Genomic DNA, 23,836 nt, shown 5'->3' on the forward strand with positions numbered 1-23,836 from the left:
AGAAAGTAATTACTCATGTGTTTTTCTTATTCTTTCCTTTCCTTTTTCTTGTCTCTTCTGTCCTTTCCCCTTGGTTTCTCTGTCTTACCTCATTCCTATCTTCCTATTTCCTGTGTCTGTCTCTCTCCCCTGGAGAGATATTTGTTTGGCCCTCATTCTGTTTTCTCAAGTTCTGTCCATGCACTTCACAGCACTGGCTTTACTGCATGCTGGGTGCCAGGCACTAGGAGCAGAGATGGGAAGGACCACCCCTCACCCCTAATACCTTGAAATGGGTGCAAACTTTGAAACTCTGAAGCCACCCCATTCTTATTTCCTCTCTTCCACTCCTTTCCCTTATTTCATGTAGCACATTTGTTGACTCAACAAATACATTGAACTGGAAAATGAACTTGCACCCTAACTGTGTCCACCTGCACAAACACAACAGTGATGCTCTCATCTTCCTACCATCCCAGGACTCTGGGACCTGGTGAATAACGCTGGCATCTGCCTGCCCTCCAGCTGCAAGGAGTGGTTGATGGAACAGGACTTTGTGACCGTACTGTTGGGGGTGATTGATGTGACTCTGAACCTGCTGCCCTAATGAGGAAGGCCAGGGGCTGTGTGATCAATCTTTCCAGTATCGCGGGGCAGGTTTCACTTTTTGGTGGAAGCTACTGCATCTCCAAGTACAGTGTGGAAGCCTTCTCCGACTCCCTCTGGTATTGGCCTGGGACAGGGCCCTCCCTTGTACTCCTGCACCTGTTCTGTGGGAGCCCTTTGCAGTAGTTTTATGTAATCGTAGCCTTAGAGGCCCCTTATCGAGATGCCTCTCTCTCATCCTGTGTGTCCTGTTGCCCTTATGGATTTAGCCAGTCACTTCTTGGGAACAGCTTCTGCATGTTCTGGGGAGGAAGGGGCCCCAGACCAAATGGTTCCTGAACTCACCTTTGACCCTATTGAGTGGGCCTCATAGGCAGAAAATGTCTGAAGCAGATTGGAAATGGCATATTTGGCTCCAGAGCCCAGGATGAAGCCACTGTGACATGCAGTTGCAGGGAGCCCAAGAGACATGGGGTGAGCATCTTAGTCCATACAACAGACTCTTTAGGCCCTTGGTTGAGTGCCCAATATACTCAGCCCAGGACAACAACAAGATTTTGGCCCTGACCGAAAAGCTCTGACACCTGAGAGAGGAGCAAGAGAGCTAGAAGATTGGTTGCCAATTCTCATAGGGGTTATGACCCAGTCAGCCCTGCTGGCCATGGCAGCCACCTGAGTTGGGGAAGTTCCTGGAGATGGGATCTGAGCTGGAGATTGAGGATCCCCACCTGGCAGCCTTGAACAGAAATGGGGGAATGACTTTTATCTTCAGTCTAGGCCCAGGGGGAGCCTCAGCCATCTGCCTGTGCTGTGGGGTCCTCGTGGGGTGAAGCACAGGGCCAGGCCTTGGGGAAGGCTGGGCAGGTGGGTGCATGTGGGCTCGTGGAGGCCCTGGGCAGGAGCTGTGCTTCATGCTGTTGGCAGTGGAACCCCCCAAAAAAGGATTTGCTCAGGAGAGCTCCTTGGTCTAGTTGACTTCTAGACACCCACTGACTGCAGGGAGCCCAGTGGCTGTGAGTGTGGGGAACCAGACTGAAGGCAGAGGGATGCTCCTTAGAGGACAGCTGCCATCACCCAGCTCAGAGGCCAAGGAGATTCCTGGGGCAGGAGAAGAAGGGAGGGGACTGAGGACTGCAGAGGAGGTAGAATATGGGAATTCTGGTGATCCATTGGATGTGAGGGGCATAGGAAGTGATAGCACTGAGGTGCTGCCTTGCTCTTGAATTGGTAGGACTTTGGGCTAGTAAGCTTTGGTATGTAAAATGTGGAAACCCCAGAGAGAGGCAAGGCCACCATCATAACTTTCATCTGCTATCTGCTGCCCTTCCCAACTCTCCAAGCTTTCTAGCCTCTTCCACTGCTGTTGCATGCTGGGTTTGTATTGGGTTTCTTTGTTTTTTGTATTTTGCCTCCTAATATTTCTGAAGTCCTTGCCCTTCTGTGTGTCTGCCATGCAGGAGGGAGCTCTCCCACTTTGGAGTGAAGGTGACTGTGATTGAACATGGTCACTTCAAGACCGGTATGGCCAGCTCTGAGAGGCATTTACAGAACCTCAGGAGCTGTCGGACTAGGCCAGCCCTGAGGTCAAGGAGATCCTATGGGGAGAGGTTTCTGACATCCCGTGAGTAAGCTGTGGACAGTGGGGAGATAAAGAAATCCTTGTCTAGAAGTCTGGGTCCATCACTAGTGCCTCCAACAGTGTGAGAGTCTGTCCTCCAGACTCTGCCTCCCCAGCAAAGTGAGGACATTTAGTCCATTTAGCCATGTGGTCAACTGGTCACCTAAAAGAAGAATCCAAGCTCCTATAATTGAAACCACTGGCTAATCTGAACCTCTCATTATTTTGAAGAGGAAACTAAAGCCAGAGAGGGTAGACACCTGTGGACTCATGGGCAGCTGGGTTTAGAGATAGCTTATTTTCATGTTCTTAGGCTGTTAATAGAGACCTTCAATTTATGCAGCCCAGATATCTCAAGAGAGGCCGAGGGGGCTTAGTGTGGAACAGGTTTTGCTGGAGTGAGGGTTGGGGCACTCCCTGGGGAATATGGATGGATTAGACTTGAGGCATATCATTGAGGGGCCTAGGGATTCTTAGACACTCTCCTCCCAATTCAGAGCTCTAAGTGGGAGGGGAGGGATGTGCTAGTACATTAAGGATCTTTTCTCATTCTGAACAGACCTCAAAAAAGCACGTAGGAGCCTTTGGTCAAAATGCAGTACAAATCTATCATTGGTGACTGACTGCATGGAGCTGACCACCTGCCACCCCTGCACTTGCTATGCAGCTGGCTGGGATGCCAAGCTTCTCTACCTCCCCATGACCTACATGCCCACCTTCCTGGTGGATGTCATGCTCCGCTAGGTTCTCCAAGGCTGGCCAAGGCCCTGTGAAGCCAAGACTCAGGTGCATGTTTTCATGGATTTGGGGTATGCCATGAGGGGTGATGTATAAGGGAGAGAGAAATAGGTTACAGGGAGGAAGCTCTTAATGTCAGCAGGTCATGGTTCCCGCCTCCTTCATGACCTCCTGGCTCAGATTCTCCCGGGAGATAATTCCATTCTCTGAAGATATTGGTAGGAAGGTGCCAAGTTATCCAGCTGAGTAACAAGGGACTAAATAGCCCTCCTGGGTTCATTGTCACCTTGGGTGTTCACTTAAGGCTCCAAGCCCCTTAGGCCATCCTTGGGCTAACAACTGGGGAGGCTTTGAGCAGTAGAAGGAGCCTGAGACCACTCCGTTACCTCCTGCCACCTCCTTGGGCTGTGCATTAATGCTGGACCAGTCTACACCATCCCACGGGGTGGAAATGGCCTGGAGGATGCGAGGGAACCTCTCCTCTGAAGATCCCTATGCACAAGGTGTGGGGATGGGGAGGTGACCATTATGCAGCCCCACAGGCCTCAGGAGTCATCCCAGCAGCAGTGACTAGAAGGTGGTGTCCTAGGTAGGGATCTGTATGAGGAGAAATAAACCAATGTTCTATTTGTCCTGAAAGCATGAACTTCCTTTGATTCTTTTGTTCTAGAAAAAGTTGATAGGATCACCCATGTGCAGTGATTTGAATGTTCTTGTGAAGCTACACTTGGATTCCAGACACATGAGATTGCAATCCCTCTCTGAGTCTGGGTTCCCTCTGCTCAGTACCCAGAGTCACTCCAGAAAGCCAGGTCACTGTCAGCCTCTCTAGGACTACAAGTCAGAGGCAAAAAGAGTGAACAGGAATAGGTCCTCTCCTGATATTGGAATTCTTTGCAAGAAAAAGTAGGAGATCCCAAAGGAGAAGTCTGATCTCAGAGGCTAAGAAAGGGGAAAGAAGGGTAATAGGGCTGAGACCTCCCGAACTGCTGGGAGGGAGGAATGGAGTGACTTACATAAGTGGATATCTGAGTTTATACCTTTCATCTCCTGAAGATACCCTTTCCCTAGCTTTGAGTGGCCTTGGAGAGCAGTGACAGGAAGAGGCAAGTGCCTTTAAGGAGGTCAGAGGATGAGAGGCATGGCCTGAGGATGGATTTGAAGAGAGAAGTTGGCCTATCCCTGCCCTCTCTCAGCCCTTCCTACCACCAAGATGAGGGAAAATTGTTTTCTTTCCAGGGTTTCTGGAGTATTCTTGGGTCACAGAAATAGACCTAAGGACAAGCCAGCAAGGAGATGTCAATAAGGCACTGGCAGGTCCCAGGTCCCCTCCCTGGGGCAACTGAAGCCTCCTCCCCTCACCTGTGCCCTCTCTGTGACCCTCAGTGACCAGCCCTTACTTTAAAGTCATTGCACTTTCCCTGTGCCATCCCTCAGGTCCCCCACCATATCCCAACACACCCCCTCCTCCAGTGGCAGGGAGTGAGAGTCACTGCTGGACTCATCTTTCATATTTTCCCTCCCTTTGTTGAGCCCCTGCTATATGCTGGAGAGAAATTCTCTTGAATTACCTAGTCCTCATCCTCAGTGTCTTCAGTTTTCTGAAGATGTTGCAAGTGTGGACTCAACACAGAAAGCATTAGGAGAAAGGGGTACAGATTCCTGGGCTCAGTACAAATTGTAGTTACAGGGTACCATCTCTGATTTCTCATTTTACTGATTTCAGGTTAAAAGTCCAGGATATGGGGTCTTTAGAGAGCCCTGTGTCATTGAACAAATCATGTTCAGTGTAAATCATGTTCATGTTCAGAGGTCAGATGTTGCAGGACTGCTGAATTTAAAACACGTAATGAGGCTGGGTATGCTGACACCTGTAATCCTAGCACTTTGGTAGGCCAAAGCGGGTGGATCGTCTGAGCTCAGGCATTCAAGACCAGCCTAGGCAACATGGCGAAACCTGGACTCTATCAGAAATGCAAAAATTAGCTGGGCATGTTGGTGCATGCCTGTGGTTCAGCTACTCAAAAGGTTGAGGTGGGAGGATCACTTGAGCCCAGGAGGCAGAGGTTGCAGTAAGCCAAGATGGCACCACTGCCCTCTAGCCTGAGTGGCAGAATGAGACTCCGTCTCAAAAACAAACAGAAAAAAAACCCCAAACAAACAAAAGACACGCAATGAGGAGAGGATGGAGAAAGATGGTGGAATAGAAGGCTTCACAAATCCTTCTCCAGTCCCAACCCCACACCAGGACAACAAGTTAACATCTACACAGAAAAGAACACTTTCATAAAAACCAACAACCAGGTGAGCACTCATTTTACCTGGTTTTAATTTCATATTGCTAAAAGAGGCACTGAAGAGATAGGAAAAAACAGTCATGAGTCACGGACACTGTCCTTCCCCAACCCCTGGCTGCAGAGGCATGGTGCCGAGAGTGTCTGTAAGTGCTGGAGGAGGGAGAACACCGTCATCATGAGGCACTGACCTCAGAGTTGTCCTGTTAGAGCAGAGAGGAAAACGAGACCAAACTCAGCTGATGCCTGCCTGGGGAGGGAGCATTTAAACCACCCCTAGCCACCGGGGAATCGCTGATCCGAGCAGTCCTAACTTGAGTGCCCATGAACCTCACCACCAAGGGCTATGACGCTCTGTGTCTCCAAGTAAACTTGAAAGGCAGTCTGGGTCATAAGGACTGCAACTCCTAGGTGAGGCCTAGTGCAGAACTAGGCCCAGAGACAGTGGATTAGGGGGACACAGGACATACTGAGACACCCGCTGGGGCAGCCAAGGGAATGTCAGCATCACCCCTCCCCTAACTCCAGTCTGCACAACTTGAGGCTCCAAAGGAGACCCCTTTTTTCCACTTGAGCAGAGGAGAGGGAAGAGTGGGAAGGGTTTTGTCTTGCATCTTGGATACCAGCTCAGCTACAGCGAGATAGGGCAATAATCAGAGTCATGAGGCCCCTATTTCAAGCCCTAGCTCCCATATGACATTTCTAGACAGACCCTGGGCCAGAAGGGAACCCATTGCCTTCAAGGAAAGGACCCAATGCTGGCAGCATTCATCACCTGCTATCTGAAGAGACCTTGGGCCCTGAATAACAGGTAATTCCTAGGTACTAATCAAGGGCCTTGGGTGAGCCTCTGAGACTTGATGGCTTCAGGTGAGACTCGGGACATTCCCAGCTATGCTGGCTATGGAGAGAGACTCCTGCTTGAGAAGAGCAGAGGGAAAAGTAAAGGGGACTTTGTCTTCTTACACCTTAGGTGCCAGCAAGGCCACAGTGGGGTAGAGCACCAAGTGGGCTATTGTGTTTCCTGATTCTGGGACTTGACTCTTGGATGACATTTTCTGGACATACCCTGGGCCAGTGGGGAGCCTGCTGAGCTGAAGGGTAAGTTCCAGGCCGGGAAGCATTCACCACAAGCTGATTTAAGATATGTTGGGCCTTAAGGGAACATCGATGGTTGTCCAGCAGTACTTCTTGTGGCCTAGGGAGGCGGTGGCTGCAGGTTGAGGTTCCTCTGCCTTTGGAAAAGGAAGGGAAGAGTGGGAAGTACTGTGTCTTGTGGTTTGAGTCCCTGCTCATCTGCAGTTTAGTAGAATACCAGGTACACTTCTAAGGTTTTTGACTCTAGTCCCTGACTCCTGCACAGCACTTCTGGGCCCATACAGGGTATGGGGTACCTCATTGTCCTGAAGGGAAGGACACAGGCCTAACTGACTAGGGCCTTGAACAAACATAGGTAGTAGCCAGGGACTGCATACAGCAGGCCTTCAGGGAGACCCAGCACTGTGCTGGCTTCAAGTCTGATGCAATGCAGTCATAGTGGTGGTGACACAGGGGTGTTTGTGTCACTCCACCCCCAGCTTTACATGGCTCAGAACACACAGAGAGGGAGATTCTGTATGTTTGGGAGAAAGTCAGGGAAGAGAATGAGACTCTGTCTGGTATTCCAGATTAGTCTCTCAGATCTTGTCCAAGACTATCAAGGTGGTACCTCTACCAGTCTGCAAGAACCATAGCATTACTAGGTGTGGGGTGTCCCCTAAAGCAGATACAACTGGAATCACAACACTTAAGTATTTTCAAGTATTTGGTAAGCCTTCCCAAGAACGACAGTTAAAAATAAGCCCAGACAGTGAAGACTACAATAAATACATAAGTCTTCAATTCCCAGACACTGAAGAACATCTACTAACATCAACACCATGAAGGAAAACTTGACCTCACCAAATGAACTAAATAAGGCACCAGGGACCAATCCTGAGAAACAAATATGTGACCTTTCAGACAAAGAATTCAAATAGTTGTGTTGAGGAAACTCAAAGAAATTCAAGATAGCACAGAGAAGAAATTTAGAATTCTATCAGATAAACTTAACAAAGAGATTGAAATAATTAAAAAGAATCAAGCAGAAATTCTGGAGCTGAAAAATGCATTTGGCATATTCAAGAATGCAGCAGAGTTCTTTTTTTGTTTTTATTTTTTATTTTGCTTTAAGTTCTGTGATACATGTGCAGAACATGCAGGTTTTTTACATAGGTATACACATGCCATGGTGGTTTGCTGCACACATCAACCCATCATCTAGGTTTTAAGCCCCACATGCATCAGGTATTGTCCTAATGCTACCCCTCCCCTTGCCCCCCACCCCCTGACAGGCCATGATGTGTGATGTTTCCCTCCCTGTGTCCATGTGTTCTCATTGTTCAACTCTCACTTATGAGTGAGAATATGTGGTGTTTGGTTTTCTGTTCCTGTGTTAGTTTGCTGAGAGTGATGATTTCTAGCGTCATCCATGTCCCCGCAAAGGACATGAACTCATTCGTTTTTTATGGCTGCATAGTATTCCATGGTGTATATGTGCCATGTTTTCTTTATTCAGTCTATCATTGATGGACATTTGGATTGGTTCCAAGTCTTTGCTATTGTAAATAGTGCAGCAATAAACATACATGTGCACATGTCTTTGTAGCAGACTGATTTATAATCCTTTGGGTATATACCCAGTAATGGGACTGCAGGGTCAAATGGTATTTTTCATTCCAGATCCTTGAGGAATTGCCACACTGTCTTTTACAATGGTTGAACTGATTGACATTCCCACAAACAGTGTAAAAGCATTCCTATTTCTCCACATCCTCTCCAGCATCTGTTGTTTCCTGACTTTTTAATGATTGCCTTTCTAATTGGCGTGAGATGGTATCTCATTGTGGTTTTGATTTGCATTTCTCTAATGATCAGTGATGATGAGCTGGTTTCATATGTCTGTTGGCTACATAAATGTCTTCTTTTGATAAGTGTCTGTTCACATCACAGTTCTTTAACAGCAGAATTGATCAAGCAGAAGAAAGAATTAGTGATCTTGAAGTCAGGCCAGTTGAAAACATATGGAGGAAATAAAAGAAAAAAAAAACAATGAAGCATGCCCTCAGGATCTAGAAAATAAACTTAAAAGGGCAAATCTAAGAGTTATTGGCCTTAATGAGGAGGTAGAGAAAGGGATAGGGGTAGAAAGTTTATTCAAAGGGATAATAACAGAGGACTTCCCAAACCTGGAGAAAGATACTAATATCCAAGTACAAGAAGGTAATGGAACACCAAGCAGATTTAACCCAAAGAAGACTACCTCAAGACACTTAATAATCAAACTCCTAAAGGTCAAGGGTAAAGAAAGGACCCTAAAAGCAGCAAGAGGAAAGAAAGAAATGACATACAATGGAGCTCCAATATGTCTGGCAGCAGACTTTCCAGTGGAAACCTTCCAGGCCAGGAGAGAGTGGCCTGATATATTTAAAGTGCTAAAGAAAAAAACTTTTACCCGATAATAGTATATCTGGTGAATATATCCTTCAAGCATAAAGGAAAAAGAAAGACTTTCCCAGACAAACAAAAGCTGAGGGATTTCCTCAAGACCAGACCTGTTGTACAAGAAATGCTAAAGGGAATACTTCAGTCAGAAAGTAAAGGACATTAATGAGCAATACATAATACCTGAAGGTACAGACCTCACAGGTAATTGTAAGTACATAGAAAAACACAGAATATTGGAACATTGTAACTGTGCTGTGTAAACTACTCTTATCCTAATTAGAAAGAGTAAATGATGAACTGATGAAAAATAATAACTACAACAACCTTTTAAGACATAGTACACATGATATAAATAGAAACAATAAAAAGTTTAAAAGTCAGAGAATGAAGTTAAGGTGTTGAGTTTTTATTAATTTTCTTCGTGCTTGTTTGTTTATTCAAATAGTGTTAAGTTGTTATCAGGTTAAAATAATATGTTATAAGATAGCATTTGCAAGCCTCATGGTTACCTCAAACCAAAAAACATACAATGGATACACAACAAGTAAAAAGCAAGAAATTAAATCGCATCTCTAGAGAAAATCACCTTCACTAGAGGAAGACCAGAAGGAAAGAAAGAAGGTAAAGAAGGTCATAAAAAACCCAGAAGACAAATAACAAGATGGCAGGAGTAGGTCCTTACTTATCAATAATGACATTGAATGTAAACTAAACTCTCCAATCAAAAAACATAGACTGGCTGAATGGATGAAAAAACAAGAGCCATTGATCTGTTGCCTACAGAGACACACTTCACCTATAAAGACACACATGGACTGAAAATAAGGGATGGAAAAAGATACTTCATGCCAATGGAAACCAAAAAGGAGCAAAAGTTTTATCACAGATAAAATAGTTTTCAAAACAAAAACAAGAAGAAAAGGACTTCTTTCCAAGAAGGTTGCTATATAATGGTAAATGGGGTCAATTCAGCAAGAGGATATAGTAACCACTTTAAATACATAATGTGTGCACCCAACACAGGAGTACCCATATATATATAAAGAGAGTATTATTATAGCTAAAGAGAGAGATAAACCTCAATGCAATAATAGTTGGAGACTTCTGCACTTCATTTTCAGCATTGGACAGATCTTTCAGACAAAAAAAATCAACAAAGAAACATCAGACTTAATCTTCACAGTAGACCAAGTGAATCTAGTAGATATTTGCAGAACATTTCATCCAATGGCTGCAGAATACACATTCATTTACTCAGCACATGGGTCATTCTCAATTATAGATCACATGTTAGATCATAATATAAATCTTAAAATATTCAAAAAATTGAAATACTATCAAGCATCTTCTCTGACCACAATAGAATAAAACTAGAAATGACAAGAATTTGGGAAACTAAACAAATACATAAAAAAATTTAAAATATGCTTCTGAATGATCAGTGGGTCAATGAAGAAATTAAGAAAATTGATATTTTTTATTTTTATTTTTATTTTTTATTATACTTTAAGTTCTAGGGTACATGTGCACAACGTGCAGGTTTGGTACATATGTATAAATGTGCCATGTTGGTGTGCTACACAGGTTAACTCATCATTTACATTAGGTGTATCTCCTAATGCTATCCCTCCCCCTCCCCCCACCCCACGACAGGCCCCAGTGTGTGATGTTCCCCATCCTATGTCCAAGTGTTCTCATTGTTCAATTCCCACCTATGAGTGAGAACATGTGGTGTTTGTTTTTCTGTCCTTGTGATAGTTTGCTCAGAATGATGGTTTCCAGCTTCATCTATATCTCTACAAAGGATATGAACTCATCCTTTTTTATGGCTACATAGTATTCCATGGTGTATATGTGCCACATTTTCTTGATCCAGTCTATCATTGATAGACATTTGGGTTAGTTCCAAGTCTTTGCTATTGTGAATAGTGCCACAATAAACATACGTGTGCATGTATCTTTATAGCAGCATGATTTATAATCCACTGGGTATATACCCAGTAATGTGATGGCTGGGTCAAATGGTATTTCTAATTCTAGATCCTTGAGGAATTACCACATTGTCTTCCATAATGGTTGAACTAGTTTACAGTCCCACCAACAGTGTAAAAGTGTTCCTGTTTCTCCACATCCTCTCCAGCACCTGTTGTTTCCTGACTTTTTAATGATTGCCATCCTAACTGGTGTGAGATGGTATCTCATTGTGGTTTTGATTTGCACTTCTCTGATGGCCAGTGATGATGAGCATTTTTTCATATGTCTGTTGGCTGCATAAATGTCTTATTTTGAGAAGTATCTGTTCATATCCTTCACCCAGTTTTTGATGGGGTTTTTTGATTTTTTTCTTGTAAAGTTGTTTAAGTTATTTGCAGATTCTGGATATTAGCCCTTTGTCAGATGGGTAGATTGTAAAAATTTTCTCCCATTCTGTAGGTTGCCTGTTCATTCTGATGGTAGTTTCTTTTGTGTGCAGAAGCTCTTTAGTTTAATTAGATCCCATTTGTCAATTTTGGCTTTTGTTGCCATTGCTTTTGGTGTTTTAGTCATGAAGTCCTTGCCCATGCCTATGTCCTGAATGGTATTGCCTAGATTTTCTTGTAGGGTTTTTATGGTTTCAGGTTTAACATTTAAGTCTTCAATCCATCTTGAATTAATTTTTGTATAAGGTGTAAGGAAGGAATCCAGTTTCAGCTTTCTACATATGGCTAGCCAGTTTTCCCAGCACCGCTTACTAAATAGGGAATCCTTTCCCATTTCTTGTTTTTGTCAGGTTTGTCAAAGACCAGATGGTTGTAGATGTGTGGTGTTATTTCTGAGGCCTCTGTTCTGTTCCATTGGTCTATATATCTGTTTTGGTACCAGTACCATGCTGTTTGGGTTACTGTAGGCTTGTAGTATAGTTTGAAGTCAGGTAGCATGATGCCTCCAGCTTTGTTCTTTTTACTTAGGATTGTCATGGCAATGCAGGCTCTTTTTTTGGTTCCATATGAACGTTAAAGCAGTTTTTTCCAATTCTGTGAAGAAAGTCATTGGTAGCTTGATGGGTATGGCAATGAATCTATAAATTACCTTGGGCAGTATGGCCATTTTCATTATACTGATTTTTCCTATCCATGACCATGGAATGTTCTTCCTTTTGTTTGTGTTCTCTTTTATTTCATGGGGAAGTCGTTTGTAGTTTTCCTCGAAGAGGTCCTTTACATTCCTTGTAAGTTGGATTTCTAGGTATTTTATTCTCTTTGTAACAATTGTCAATGGGAGTTCACTCATGATTTGGCTCTCTGTTTGTCCGTTATTGGTGTATAGTAATGCTTGTGATTTTTGCACACTGATTTTGTATCCTGAGACTTTGCTGAAGTTGCTTATCAGCTTAAGGAGGTTTTGGGCTGACGATGGGGTTTTCTAAATATACAATCATGTCATCTGCAAACAGGGACAATTTGACTTCCTCTTTTCCTAATTGAATACCCTTTATTTCTCTCTCTTGCCTGATTGCCCTGGCCAGAACTTCCAACACTATGTTGAATAGGAGAGGTGAGAGATGGCATCCTGTCTTGTACCGATTTTTAAAAGGAATGCTTCTAGTTTTTGCCCATTCAGTATGATATTGGCTGTGGATTTGTCATAAATAGCTCTTATTGTTTTGAGATACGTTCCGTTGATACCTAGTTTATTGAGAGTTTTTACCATGAAGGGCTGTTGAATTTTATTGAAGGCCTTTTCTCCATCTATTGAGATAATCATGTGGTTTTTGTCTTTGGTTCTGTTTTTGTGAGGGATTACATTTATTGATTTGCTTATGTTGAACCAGCCTTGCATCCCAGGGATGAAGCCAGCTTGGTCATGGTGGATAAGCTTTTTGACGTGCTGTTGGATTTGGTTTGCCAATATTTTATTGAGGATTTTCACATTGATGTTCATCAGGGATATTGGTCTAAAATTATCTTTTTTTGTTGTGTCTCTGCCAGGGTTTGGTATCAGGATGATGCTGGCCTCATAAAATGAGTTAGGGAGGATTCCCTCTTTTTCTATTGATTGGAATAATTTCAGAAGGAATGGTACCAGCTCCTCTTTGTACCTGTGGTAGAATTTGGCTGTGAATCCATCTGGTCCTGGACTTTTTTTGGTTGATAGGCTATTAATTATTGCCTCAATTTCAGAGTCTGTTATTGGTCTATTTGGAGATTCCGTTTCTTCGTGGTTTAGTCTTGGGAGGGTGCATGTGTCCAGCAATTTATTCATTTCTTCTAGATGTTTTCATTTATTTGCATGGAGTTGTTTATAGTATTCTCTGATGGTAGTTTGTATTTCTGTGGGATTAGTGGTGATATCCCTTTTATCGTTTTTTATTGCATTGATTTGATTCTTCTCTCTTCTCTTCTTTATTAGTCTTGCTAGTGGTCTATCAATTTTGTTCATCTTTTCAAAAAACAAGCTCCTGGATCCATTGACTTTTTGAAGATTTTTTTTGTGTGTGTCTGTATCTCCTTCAGTTCTACTCTTAGTTATTTCCCACCTTCTGCTAGCTTTTGAATGTGTTTGTTCTTACTTCTCTAGTTCTTTTAATTGTGATGTTAGGGTGTCAATATTAGATCTTTCCTGCTTTCTCTTGTGGGCATTTAGTGCTATAAATTTCCCTCTACACACTGCTGTTAATGTGTCCCAGAGATTCTTGTACATTGTATCTTTGTTCTCATTGGTTTCAAAGAACATCTTTATTTCTGCCTTCATTTCATTATTTACCCAGTAGTCATTCAGGAGCAGGTTGTTCAGTTTCCATGTGGTTGTGTGGTTTTGAGTGAGTTTCTTAGTCCTGAGTTCTAATTTGATTTCAATGTTGTCTGAGAGACAGTTTGTTGTGATTTCTGTTCTTTTACGTTTGCTGAGGAGTACCTTACTTCCAACTATGGTCAATTTTGGAATAAGTGTGATGTGGTGCTGAAAATGTATATTCTGTTGATTTGGGGTGGAGAGTTCTGTAGACGTCTATTAGGTTGCCTTGGTGCAGAGCTGAGTTCAAGTCCTGGATATCCTTGTTAACCTTCTGTCTCATTGATCTGTCTAATATTGACAGTGGGGTGTTAAAGTCTCCCATTATTATTGGGGAGTCTAATTCTCTTTGTAGGTCTCTAAGGACTTGCTTTATGAATCTGGATGCTCCTGTTTTGGGTGCATGTATATTTAGGATAGGTAGCGCTTCTTGTTGAATTGATCCCTTTACTATTATGTAATTAGCCTTCTTTGTCTCTTTTGATCTTTGTTGGTTTAAAATCTGTTTTATCAGAGAGTAGGATAGAAATCCCTGCTTTTTTTTCTATTTGCTTGCTAGATCTTCCTCCATCCCTTTATTTTGAGCCTATGTGTGTCTCTGCATGTCAGATGGGTCTCCTGAATACAGCATACTGATGGGTCTTGACTCTTTATCTAATTTGCCAGTCCATGTCTTTTAATTGGGACATTTTGCCCATTTACATTTAAGGTTTCTATTGTTATGTGTGAATTTGATGCTGTCATTATGATGTTAGCTGGTTATTTTGCCCGTTAGTTGATGCAGTTTTTTTCGTAGCATCGATGGTCTTTACAATTTGGCATGTTTTTGCAGTGGCTGGTACAGGTTGTGTCTTTCATATTTAGTGCTTCCTTCAGGAGCTCTTGTAAGGCAAGCCTGGTAGTGACAAAATCTCTCAGCATGAGTTTGTCTGTAAAGGATTTTATTTCTCCTTCACTTATGAAGGTTACATTGGCTGGATATGAAATTCTGGGTTGAAAATTCTTTTCTTTACAAATGTTGAATATTGGTCCCCACTCTCTTCTGGCTTGTAGAGTTTCTGCTGAGAGATCCGCTCTTAGTCTGATGGGCTTCCCTTTGTGGGTAGCCCCACCTTTCTCTGTGGCTGCCCTTAACATTTTTTCCTTCATTTCAACTTTGGTGAATAAGACAATTATGTGTCTTCGGGTTCCTCTTCTTGAGGAGTATCTTTGTGGTGTTCTGTGTATTTCCCGAATTTCAATGTTGGCCTGCCTTGCTAGATTTGGGAAGTTCTCCTGGATAATACCTGAGGAGTGTTTTCCAACTTGGTTTCATTCTCCCTGTCACTTTCAGGTACACCAATCAATGTAGGTTTTGTCTTTTCACATAGTTTCATATTTTTTGGAGGCTTTGGGATCACTGATATTCTTTCTTCCACTTGATCAAATCAGCTATTGAAGCTTGTGCGTGCATCACGTAGTTCTTATGCCATGATTTTCAGATCCATCAGGTCATTTAAGGACTTATCTACACTGTTTATTCTAGTTAGCCATTCATCTAGTCTTTTTTCAAGATTGTTAGCTTCCTTGTCATCGGTTCCAACGTCCTCCTTTAGCTCAGAAGGCCTCAGGTCAGAGAGTTTCTTGAATGATACCTCTTCCCTGGATAGATCTCCTGGTCAGAAACTGCCAGAGGCAGAATTGGACCTGGATCTTTGACTTCAGATCCTGCCAAGAGGAACACAGTACTGAGGTTCTCAAGCTCAGGATGGGGGAATCTATGTATCAATGACTAATCCCAGGGAAGTACCCTAAACACTTCTTCCCATTGCACCTTGGTATTGGAGCCACAAAGGCAGGCCAGGCAGTCAGCACTGGATGGAAGAATGCTTTGCACTCTAGAGAAGGTGCAGAGAAAGATCAGCTACAACAGTTCGTGTTGGTCCCCTGGCCAGGGAGGCTTTCCCGGCAGCTGACAATGGGCATGCGGCTGGCTCACACCCCTCTCTTGCTGTAGTAAATGGCCCCCGATCGCTCTTCCCTGGAATCTGAAATACTTGTAAAGCTGGGGCATGCCTTAGTGCTGCAGAGTCACACATGCTCATGCAGATGCAGGAGCACTCACTGAGTCAGAAAAAGGGAAAGATATTTCCACACCAGGAGATGGGTGCCTGGCTTTGGGGCTCTTCCTTTCTAGGGAGAGAAATGCTTCAAGTGCTGAGATCGTTCCTTCGTGGCTCTCTGGAGCCCAAAGACAGCATGCAGGAGATGGTGTTTCCCAGCGGAATTCATGTCCAGAGCCCCTTTGACAATGGGTAGAGCATCTGAGTCCACACAACAGACACTTTAGGCCCTCGTCTAAGTGACCAAAAATTCATCCTTAGTCAGCAACATGGTTTTGTCTGTGACCTGAAACTTGGTACCTGAGAGAGGGACAAGAGATCTAGAATCAACTACCAATGCTTATAAGGTTGGTGACCAAGTCAACCTTGCTGGCCATGGTACCCACCTGAGTTGGGGAGAGTCGTGGAGATTCTGTCTGAGCTGGGGATTGAGAACTCGAGCTGGGGATTGAGAACTCCACCTGGCAGCCTGGTAAGGAAGGCTGTGAAGGGATCCTGGATGAAGGAATGCCATCAGCCCAGGCCCAGGGTGAGCATTAGCCACCAGCATGTAGTGCAGAGTCCTCTTGTGGTGAAGGTCAAGGCCAAGCCTGGTGGGGGATGCTGGGCAGGTGGGCATAGGTGGGCTCCTTGATGGCCTGTGAGTCCTGGACAGGAGCTGTGCTTTATGCCTTTGGGAGTGGAACCCCCCCAAAAAGGGATTTGCTCCTTGGTTTAATCAGCTTCTAGACACCCACCGACTGCAGGAAGCCCAGTGGCTGAAAGTGGGGAGCCAGACTGAAGCCAGATGCTTCTTAGAGGACAGTTGCCATCACCCAGCTCAGAGGCCAGGGAGATTCCTGGGGCAGGAAGAGGAGGGAGGGGACTGAGGACTGGAGAGAAGGGAAAATGTGGGAATTCTGGTGATCCATTGGATGTGAGGGACATAGGAGGAGACAGCACTAAGGTGCTCCCTTTTTTTGGAATTGGTAGGATTTAGAGCTAGTAAGCTCAGGTATGTGAAATATCGAACCCCCATTCAAAGGCAACACCACCATCATCATTATGACCCCTTGATTGCTGGAAATTAAATATTCCAAGCTTTCTATCTCACCTGTTGTCCTCATATGTTGTGCTGTCATAGTTTTACTTTTATTGTTTGTGTTTTACCTTCCATGACCCCTGAAGTCTTTCCCCTCTGCTTCTCTTTCTTGCAGGAGGGAACTCTCCTACTTTGGGGTGAAGGTGGCTATGATTGAGCCTGGCTATTTCAAGACTGCTTTGACCAGTAAGGAGAGATTCTTAAAGAGCTTCCTGGAGATTTGGTACCAGTCCAGTCCAGAGGTCAAGGAGGTCTACAGCGAGAAGGTTCTTGCAGTCTGTGAGTAAGCTGTGGACAGTAGGGAGAGAAGCAAACCCTTGTGTGGAATCCCTGGTTTACCATTGGTGTCTGAAGGGCATTAGCGTTTGATCTCCAGGCTCTCCCTTCCCCACAAAGTGGAGACATTTAGCCCCATTTCCATGATGGGTACTGTGTGGTCAACTGGTCATGAAAAGCAAGTATCCAGGCTTCTCAGAACTTGGGACCAGTGTCTATCTGAACTCAATATCATTATTGAGGAGCAAAGTGAAGCCAGAAAGGGAAGACATTGGTAACTGATAACAAGCTGGCATTAGAGAGAGCTGATTTACATGTGCTGAGACTTCTGTGGGAGGAGACCATCATTTATGTAGTCCAGATATTCCCGAAGAGAGATAGACATGACTTAGTGTGGAACACTTGTTGCTTTCCCATGGATGGGCTCCAACTCAGGGAATTTGGATAAAAGAGATTTGAGGCAATGCTTGACTGGGGGTTGTGGGGTGGCATGAGTTCTTAGACCCTTTCCACTCTAAGTTGAATCCAAAGCAGGAGCGGTTACAGGTGGAAATACACATGGATCATTTCTCATTCTTAACAGATAAGAAATCAGCTGAACAATTGGAGCAGACTTGCACACAGGATTTGTCCTTGGTGACCAACTGCATGGAGCATGCGCTGATTGCCTGCCACCCCCGCACTCGCTACTCAGCTGGCTGGGATGCCAAGCTTCTCTACCTCCCCATGAGCTACATGCCCACCTTCCTGGTGGATGCCATTATCTACTGGGGTTCTCCAAGCCCGGCCAAGGCTCTATGAAGCCAAGGATCAGGTGCATGGTTGCATGGATTTGGGGTGTGCTGTGAGGGTGATGTATCCTTGGGAGAGAAATAAAGTAGAGGGAGGACGCTGTCAGGTCAGTAGGACACCGATCTCACCTCCTTCATTACCTCCTGGCCAAGATTCTTCTGGGAGATAATTCTGCTCTCTGAAGATGTTGGTAGGAAAGTTTCAAGTTAAGCAGCTGAGAAACAGGAACCAAATAGTGCTTCTGGGTGCATTGTCACCTTAGGTGGCCACTCAAGGGTCCAAGCCTCTTGTGCTAAAAACTGGGGTGGGTGTGAGCAGGTGGAAGGAGCCTCAGCCCATGCTATTACCTCCTGCTTCCTTATCAGGCTGTGTGTTAATTCTGGGCCAGTCTGGGCCATGGGGTGGAAATGGCTTGGGAGACGTGAGGGGACCCCTTCTCTGAAGATCCCTGTATACATGGTGTTGGGAACAGTAGCGCAACCATTACACGGCCCCATAGACCTCACGAGTCATCCCAGCAGCAGTGGCTGGAAGGTGGTGTCCTCAGTAGGGATCTGTGCAAAGGACAAATAAATCAGTTTTTGATTTGTCTTGAAAGCATGCACTTCCTTTGATTGTTCTGATGTTGAAAAAGTTGATAGTTTCACCCATGTGCAGTGATTTGAATGTTCTTGTGAAGTTACACTTGGATACCAGACACATGAGATTGCAATCCCTCTCTTAGTCTGGGTTCCCTCCTTTGCTCAGGACCCAGAATCACTCCATCCAGAAATCCAGGTCACCGTCAGCCTCTCTAGGACTACAAGTCGAAGGCAGAAAAGAGTGAGCAGGAATAGATCTCCTAATATTGGAATTCTCTGCTAGAAGGAGAACAAGATCCCAACAGGGAAGTCTGATCTTAGAGACAAAGAAAGGTGAAAGAGGGAAATGGGGATGGGAACTCCTAAGCTGCTGGGAGGGAGGAATGGAGTGACTTACACAGTGGGTGTCAGAGTTTTTACCCTTTCACTCCTGAAGATGCCCTTTCCCTAGATTTGGGTGGCCTTGGGGAGCAGTGGGAGGAAGAGGTGTGTGCCTTTCTGAGTATCAGGGGATGAGAGGCATGGTCTGAGAATGGATTTGAAGAGAGAAATTGGACTATCCCTCTCCTCTCCCGTCCCTTCTTGCCACCAAGGTGAGGGGCAATTGTTTTCTTTCCAAGAGTCCTGGAGTAGACTGGGGTCACAGAAATAGACCCAAGGACAAGCCAACAAGGTGACCTCAACAGCTGTATTGACAGGCCCCAGATCCCCTCCCTGGGGCAACTGAAGCCTCCTCCCCTCACCTGTGGCCTCTCTGTGGCCCTTAGTGACTGACCCTCACTTTAAAGTCATTGCACTTTCCCTGTGCCATCCCTCAGGTCCCCCACCATATCCCAACACACCCACTCCTCCAGTGACAGGGAGTGAGAGTCACTGCCGGACTCATCTTTCATATTTTCCCTCCCTTTGTTGAGCCCCTGCTGTGTGCTGGACAGAAACTCCCTTGAATGACCTGGTCCTCATCCTCAGTGTCTTCAGTTTTCTGATGATGTCACAAGTGTGGACTCAACATAGAAAGCATTAGGGGAAAGGGGTACAGATTCCTGAACTCAGCACAAATGGTAGATGAGGTAACTCCCCTGGTTTCTCATTTTTCTTTCTTCAGGGTAAAAGTCTAGGACATGGGGCCTCTAGGAAGCCCCATGTTGTTTAACAAACCAGTGTTTATTGTAGAAACAGAGATTGAGGTCAGATGTTGCTGGGCCACTGAATTTAAAACATGCAATGAAACCTGGCCCATAAACCTAGCACTTTGTAGGCTGAGGGGGGTGGATCACCTGAGCTCAGGAGTTAGGGACCAGCCTGGGCAACATGGGGAAACCTGATCTCTATGAAAAATACAAAAAAATTAGCTGAGTGTGTTGGTGTATGCCTGTGGTACAGCTACTTGGGAGGCTGAGGTAGGTGGATCGCTTGAGCCTGGGAGACAAAGCTTGCAGTGAGCTGAGATTGTGCCACTGCACTCCAACCTGGTTGATAGAGTGAGACCCCATCTCAAAAAACAAAACAAAACAAAACAAAAAACAATGAACAAACACACAAACGAAACACACACAGTGAGGAGCGGTTGGAGATAAATGGTGAAGTAGAAGGCTTCACGGATCATTCTCTCTTCCCCACCTCACACCAGGATACCAAGTTAACAACTATCTCTGCATCAAAAAACATGTTCATAAGAACCAACAATCAGGTGAAAACTCTTTAACCTGGTTTCAACCTCATATTGCTGAAAGAGGCACTGTAAAGGTAGAAAAAACAGTCGTGAATCAGACACTACTGCTCCCCAAACCCTAGCAGTGGAGGCATGGTGCTGAAAGCCTCTCTGGGTGCTGTGGGAGGGAGAACACAGCAATTGTGAGGCACTGAACTCAGTGCTATCCTGTTAGAGCAGAAAGAAAAAACAGACCAAACTCAGCTGATGCCCGTCCATAGAGGGAGCATTTAAACCAGCCTTAGCCACAGGGGAATCACCGATCCCAGCAGTCGTGATTTGAGTGTCTACAAACCTCGATACCAAGGGCTACAATGCTCCATATCCCCCAAGTAAACTTAAATGGCAGTCTAGGCCATAAGAACTGCAACTCATAGGCAAGGCCTAGTGCCACAGGGGAATCTCTGATCACAGCAGACCCGACTTGAGTGCCCACAAACCTTGCTGCCAAGGACTACAATGCTCTGTGTCTCCAAGTAAACTTGAGAGGCAGTCTAAGCCATAAGGACTGCCCCTCATAGTCTAGGGGTAGTGCAGAACTAGGCCCAGAGGCACTGGATTAGGGGGTCAGGTGACATACTGAGACACAAGCTGGGGCGACCAAGGGGAATGTTGGCATTACCCCTCCCCTAATCCCAGGCTGTACAGCTTGAGATTCCCAAGGAGACCCCATTCTTCCACTTGAGGAGAGGAGAGGGAAGAAGAGTAGGAAGGATTTCATCATGCATCTTGAATACCAGCTCAGCCATAGCAAGACAGGGCAATGATCAGAGTCAGGAGGACCCCATTTCAATCCCTAGCTCCCATACGACATTTCTGGATGGACCCTGGGCCAGAAGGCAGCCCAGTGCTTTCAAAGAAAGGACCAAGTGCTGGAAACACTCATCACGTGCTATCTGAAGAGACCTTGGGCCCCAAATAACCAGGATTGATAGCCAGGTACTACATCGAGGGCCTTGGGTGAGCCTCTGAGACTTGCAGGCTTCAGATGACACTTGGGACATTCCCAGCTGTGGTGGCTATGGAGAGAGACACCTCCGGTTTGAGATAAGTGGAAGGAAAAGTAATGGAGACTTTGTCCTGCACGTTAGGTGCCAGCACAACCACAGTGGAGTAGAGGACCAAGTGGACTATTGTGGTTTGTGATTCTGGGACTTGACTCTTGGATAGTATTTTCTGGACCTGCCCTGGGCCAATCGGGAGCCCATAACATGAATGATGTGTCCCAGGCCAGGCAGCATTCACCACAAGCTGACTTAAGAGACTTTAGGCTTTAAGGGAATATAGATGGGAGTCTAGCAGTACTCCATGTGGCCTGGGGTGGTGGCGGCTATGAGGTCAGGCTCCTCTATCTTTGGACAAGGAAGAGAGGAGTGGGAAGGATTTGTTGTGTGGTGTGAGTGCCAGCTCAGCTGCAATCCAGTAGAATACCAGGTACATTTCTAAGGTTTTTAACTCTAGCCCTTGATTCCTGCACAGCACTTCTGGAACCACACGGAGACTGGGGGAACTCACTGCTCTGACAGAAGGACACAGGCATAACTATCTTTGCTACCTGCTGATTGTAGATCCCTTGGGCCTTGAGCAAACATAGGCAGTAGCCAGGGACTGGTTACAACAGGCCTTGGGTGAGACCCAGCACTGTGGTGGCTTCAAGTCTGACCCAATGCAGTCATGGTGGTGACACATGGGTGCTTGTGTCACTCTACCCCGAGCTTTCAATATCTCAGAACAAACACACACAGAGTTACTCTGTACACATGGGAGAAAGTAAGGGAAGAGAACAAGAGTCTCTGCATGATAATCCAGAGAATTCTCTCAGATCTTGTCCCAAACATCAGGGTGGTACCTCTATGAGGTTCTGCAAGAACCATAATATTACTGGGTGTGGGGTGCCCCCTAGGGCAGATACAGCTTAGATCACAACACTCAAGTCTTTCCAAATATTTGGTAAGCCTTACAAGAAGGATGGCTAACAAATAAGCTCAGACAGTGAAGACTACAATAAATACATAACTCTTCAATGCCCAGATACCAAAGAACATCTACTAGCATCAACACCATACAGGAAACATGACCTCTCCAAATGAACTAAATAAGGGACCAGGGACCAATCCTGGGGAAACAGATATGTGACCTCACAGAAAATTTTAAATAGCTGTGTTGAGGAAACTCAAGGAAATTCAAGGTAATATAGAGAAGAAATTTAGAATTCTATCAGAAAATTCTAACAAAGAGATTGAAATAATTAAAAAGAATCCCACAGAAATTCTGGAGCTGAAAAATGCAACTGGCATACTCAAGAATGCACCAGAGTCTCTTAACAGCAGAAGTGATAAAGCAGAAGAAAGAATTAGTGAACTTGAAGACAGGCTAGTTGAAAACACATCAAGGAGATAAAAGAAAAAATAATAAAAAACAATGAGGCATGCCTTCGGGACCTAGAAAATAGACTTAAAAGGGCAATTCTAAGAGTTATTGGCCTTAATGAGGAGGTAGAGAAAGAGAATGGGGTAGAAAGTTTATTCAGGGGGATAATAACAGAGGACTTCCCACACATAGAGAAAGATATCAATATGCAAGTACAGGAAGGTAATAGAACACCAAGCAGATTTAACCCAAAGAAGATAATAATCAAAATCCCAAAGGCCAAGTGTAGAGAAAGGACCCTAAAACAGCAAGAGGAAAGAAATGACTAACATGCAATGGAGCTCCAATACATCTGGCAGCAGATTTTCACTGGAAACCTTACAGGCCAGGAGACAGTGGCATAACAATTTAAAGTGCTAAAGAAAAAAGCTTTTACCCTATAATACTATAATAGTATATGTGGTGAAAATATCGTTCAAGTGTAAAAGAGAAAGAAAGACATTCCTGGACAAACAAAAATTGAGGAAGTTTATCAATACCAGACTTGCTGTACAAGAAATGCTAAAGGGAGTACTTTAGTAAGAAAGAAAAGGACATTAATGAGCAATACATAGTACCTGAAGGTACAAACCTCACTGGTAGTAGCAAGTACACAGAAAAACACAGAATATTATAACATTGTAACTGTGGTGTGTAAACTACTCTTACACTAAGTAGAAAGAGTAAATGATGAACGAATCACAAAAAGTAACTAAAACAACTTTTCAAGACATAGTACAATAAGCTATAAATAGGAACAATAAAAGTTAAAAAGTTGGGGAACAAAGTTAAAGTGTAGAGTTTTTATTAATTTTCTTTGTGCTTGTTTGTTTGCTTATGCAAATAGTGTTAAGTTGTTATCAGGTTAAAATAATGGGTTATAAGATAGTATTTGCAAGCCTCATGGTAACCTCAAGCCAAAAAACACAATGGATGCACAAAAAATAAAAAGCAAGAAACTAAGTCTTATCTCCAGAGCAGAATATCTTCACTAGAAAAAGACAAGAAGGAAAGAAAGAAGGGAAAGAAGTTCATAAAACAACCAGAAAACAAATAACAAAATGACAGAAGTCCTTACCCATCAATAACAACATGCAATGTAAGTATCCTAAACTGACCAATCAAAAGACGTAGACTGGCTGAATGGATGAAAAATCAAGATCCATTGATCTGTTGTCTACAGAAGAAACACTTCACCTATGAAGACAAACATAGACTGAAAATAAAGGAATGGAAAAAGATATTTCTTGCCAATGGAAACCAAAAAGAGCAGGAATTTTATCTCAGATAAAATAGATTTCAAAGACGGTCACTATATAATGGTAAAGGGTTCAATTCAGCAAGAGGATAGAAG

At 44.3% G+C, this 23,836-nt stretch overlaps 1 protein-coding gene across 1 annotated transcript in view; it reads left to right on the forward strand.

Annotated features, from left to right (window-relative positions):
• The window catches only part of LOC117090858 (retinol dehydrogenase 16-like), a 45,021-nt gene extending 26,643 nt beyond the window's left edge, over positions 1-18,378 (forward strand). The window contains exons 3-4 of the mRNA XM_033223481.1: positions 16,829-16,992; positions 17,573-18,378. Coding sequence (XP_033079372.1) covers positions 16,829-16,992; positions 17,573-17,790 — 382 coding nt within the window. The 3' untranslated portion in view covers positions 17,791-18,378. The remainder of the gene's footprint in view (positions 1-16,828; positions 16,993-17,572) is intronic.
• The last annotated feature ends 5,458 nt before the right edge of the window (positions 18,379-23,836 follow it).

Source organism: Trachypithecus francoisi, unplaced genomic scaffold, assembly GCF_009764315.1.
Source record: "Trachypithecus francoisi isolate TF-2019V2 unplaced genomic scaffold, Tfra_2.0 Lachesis_group11, whole genome shotgun sequence".
NCBI lineage: Eukaryota > Metazoa > Chordata > Mammalia > Primates > Cercopithecidae > Trachypithecus > Trachypithecus francoisi.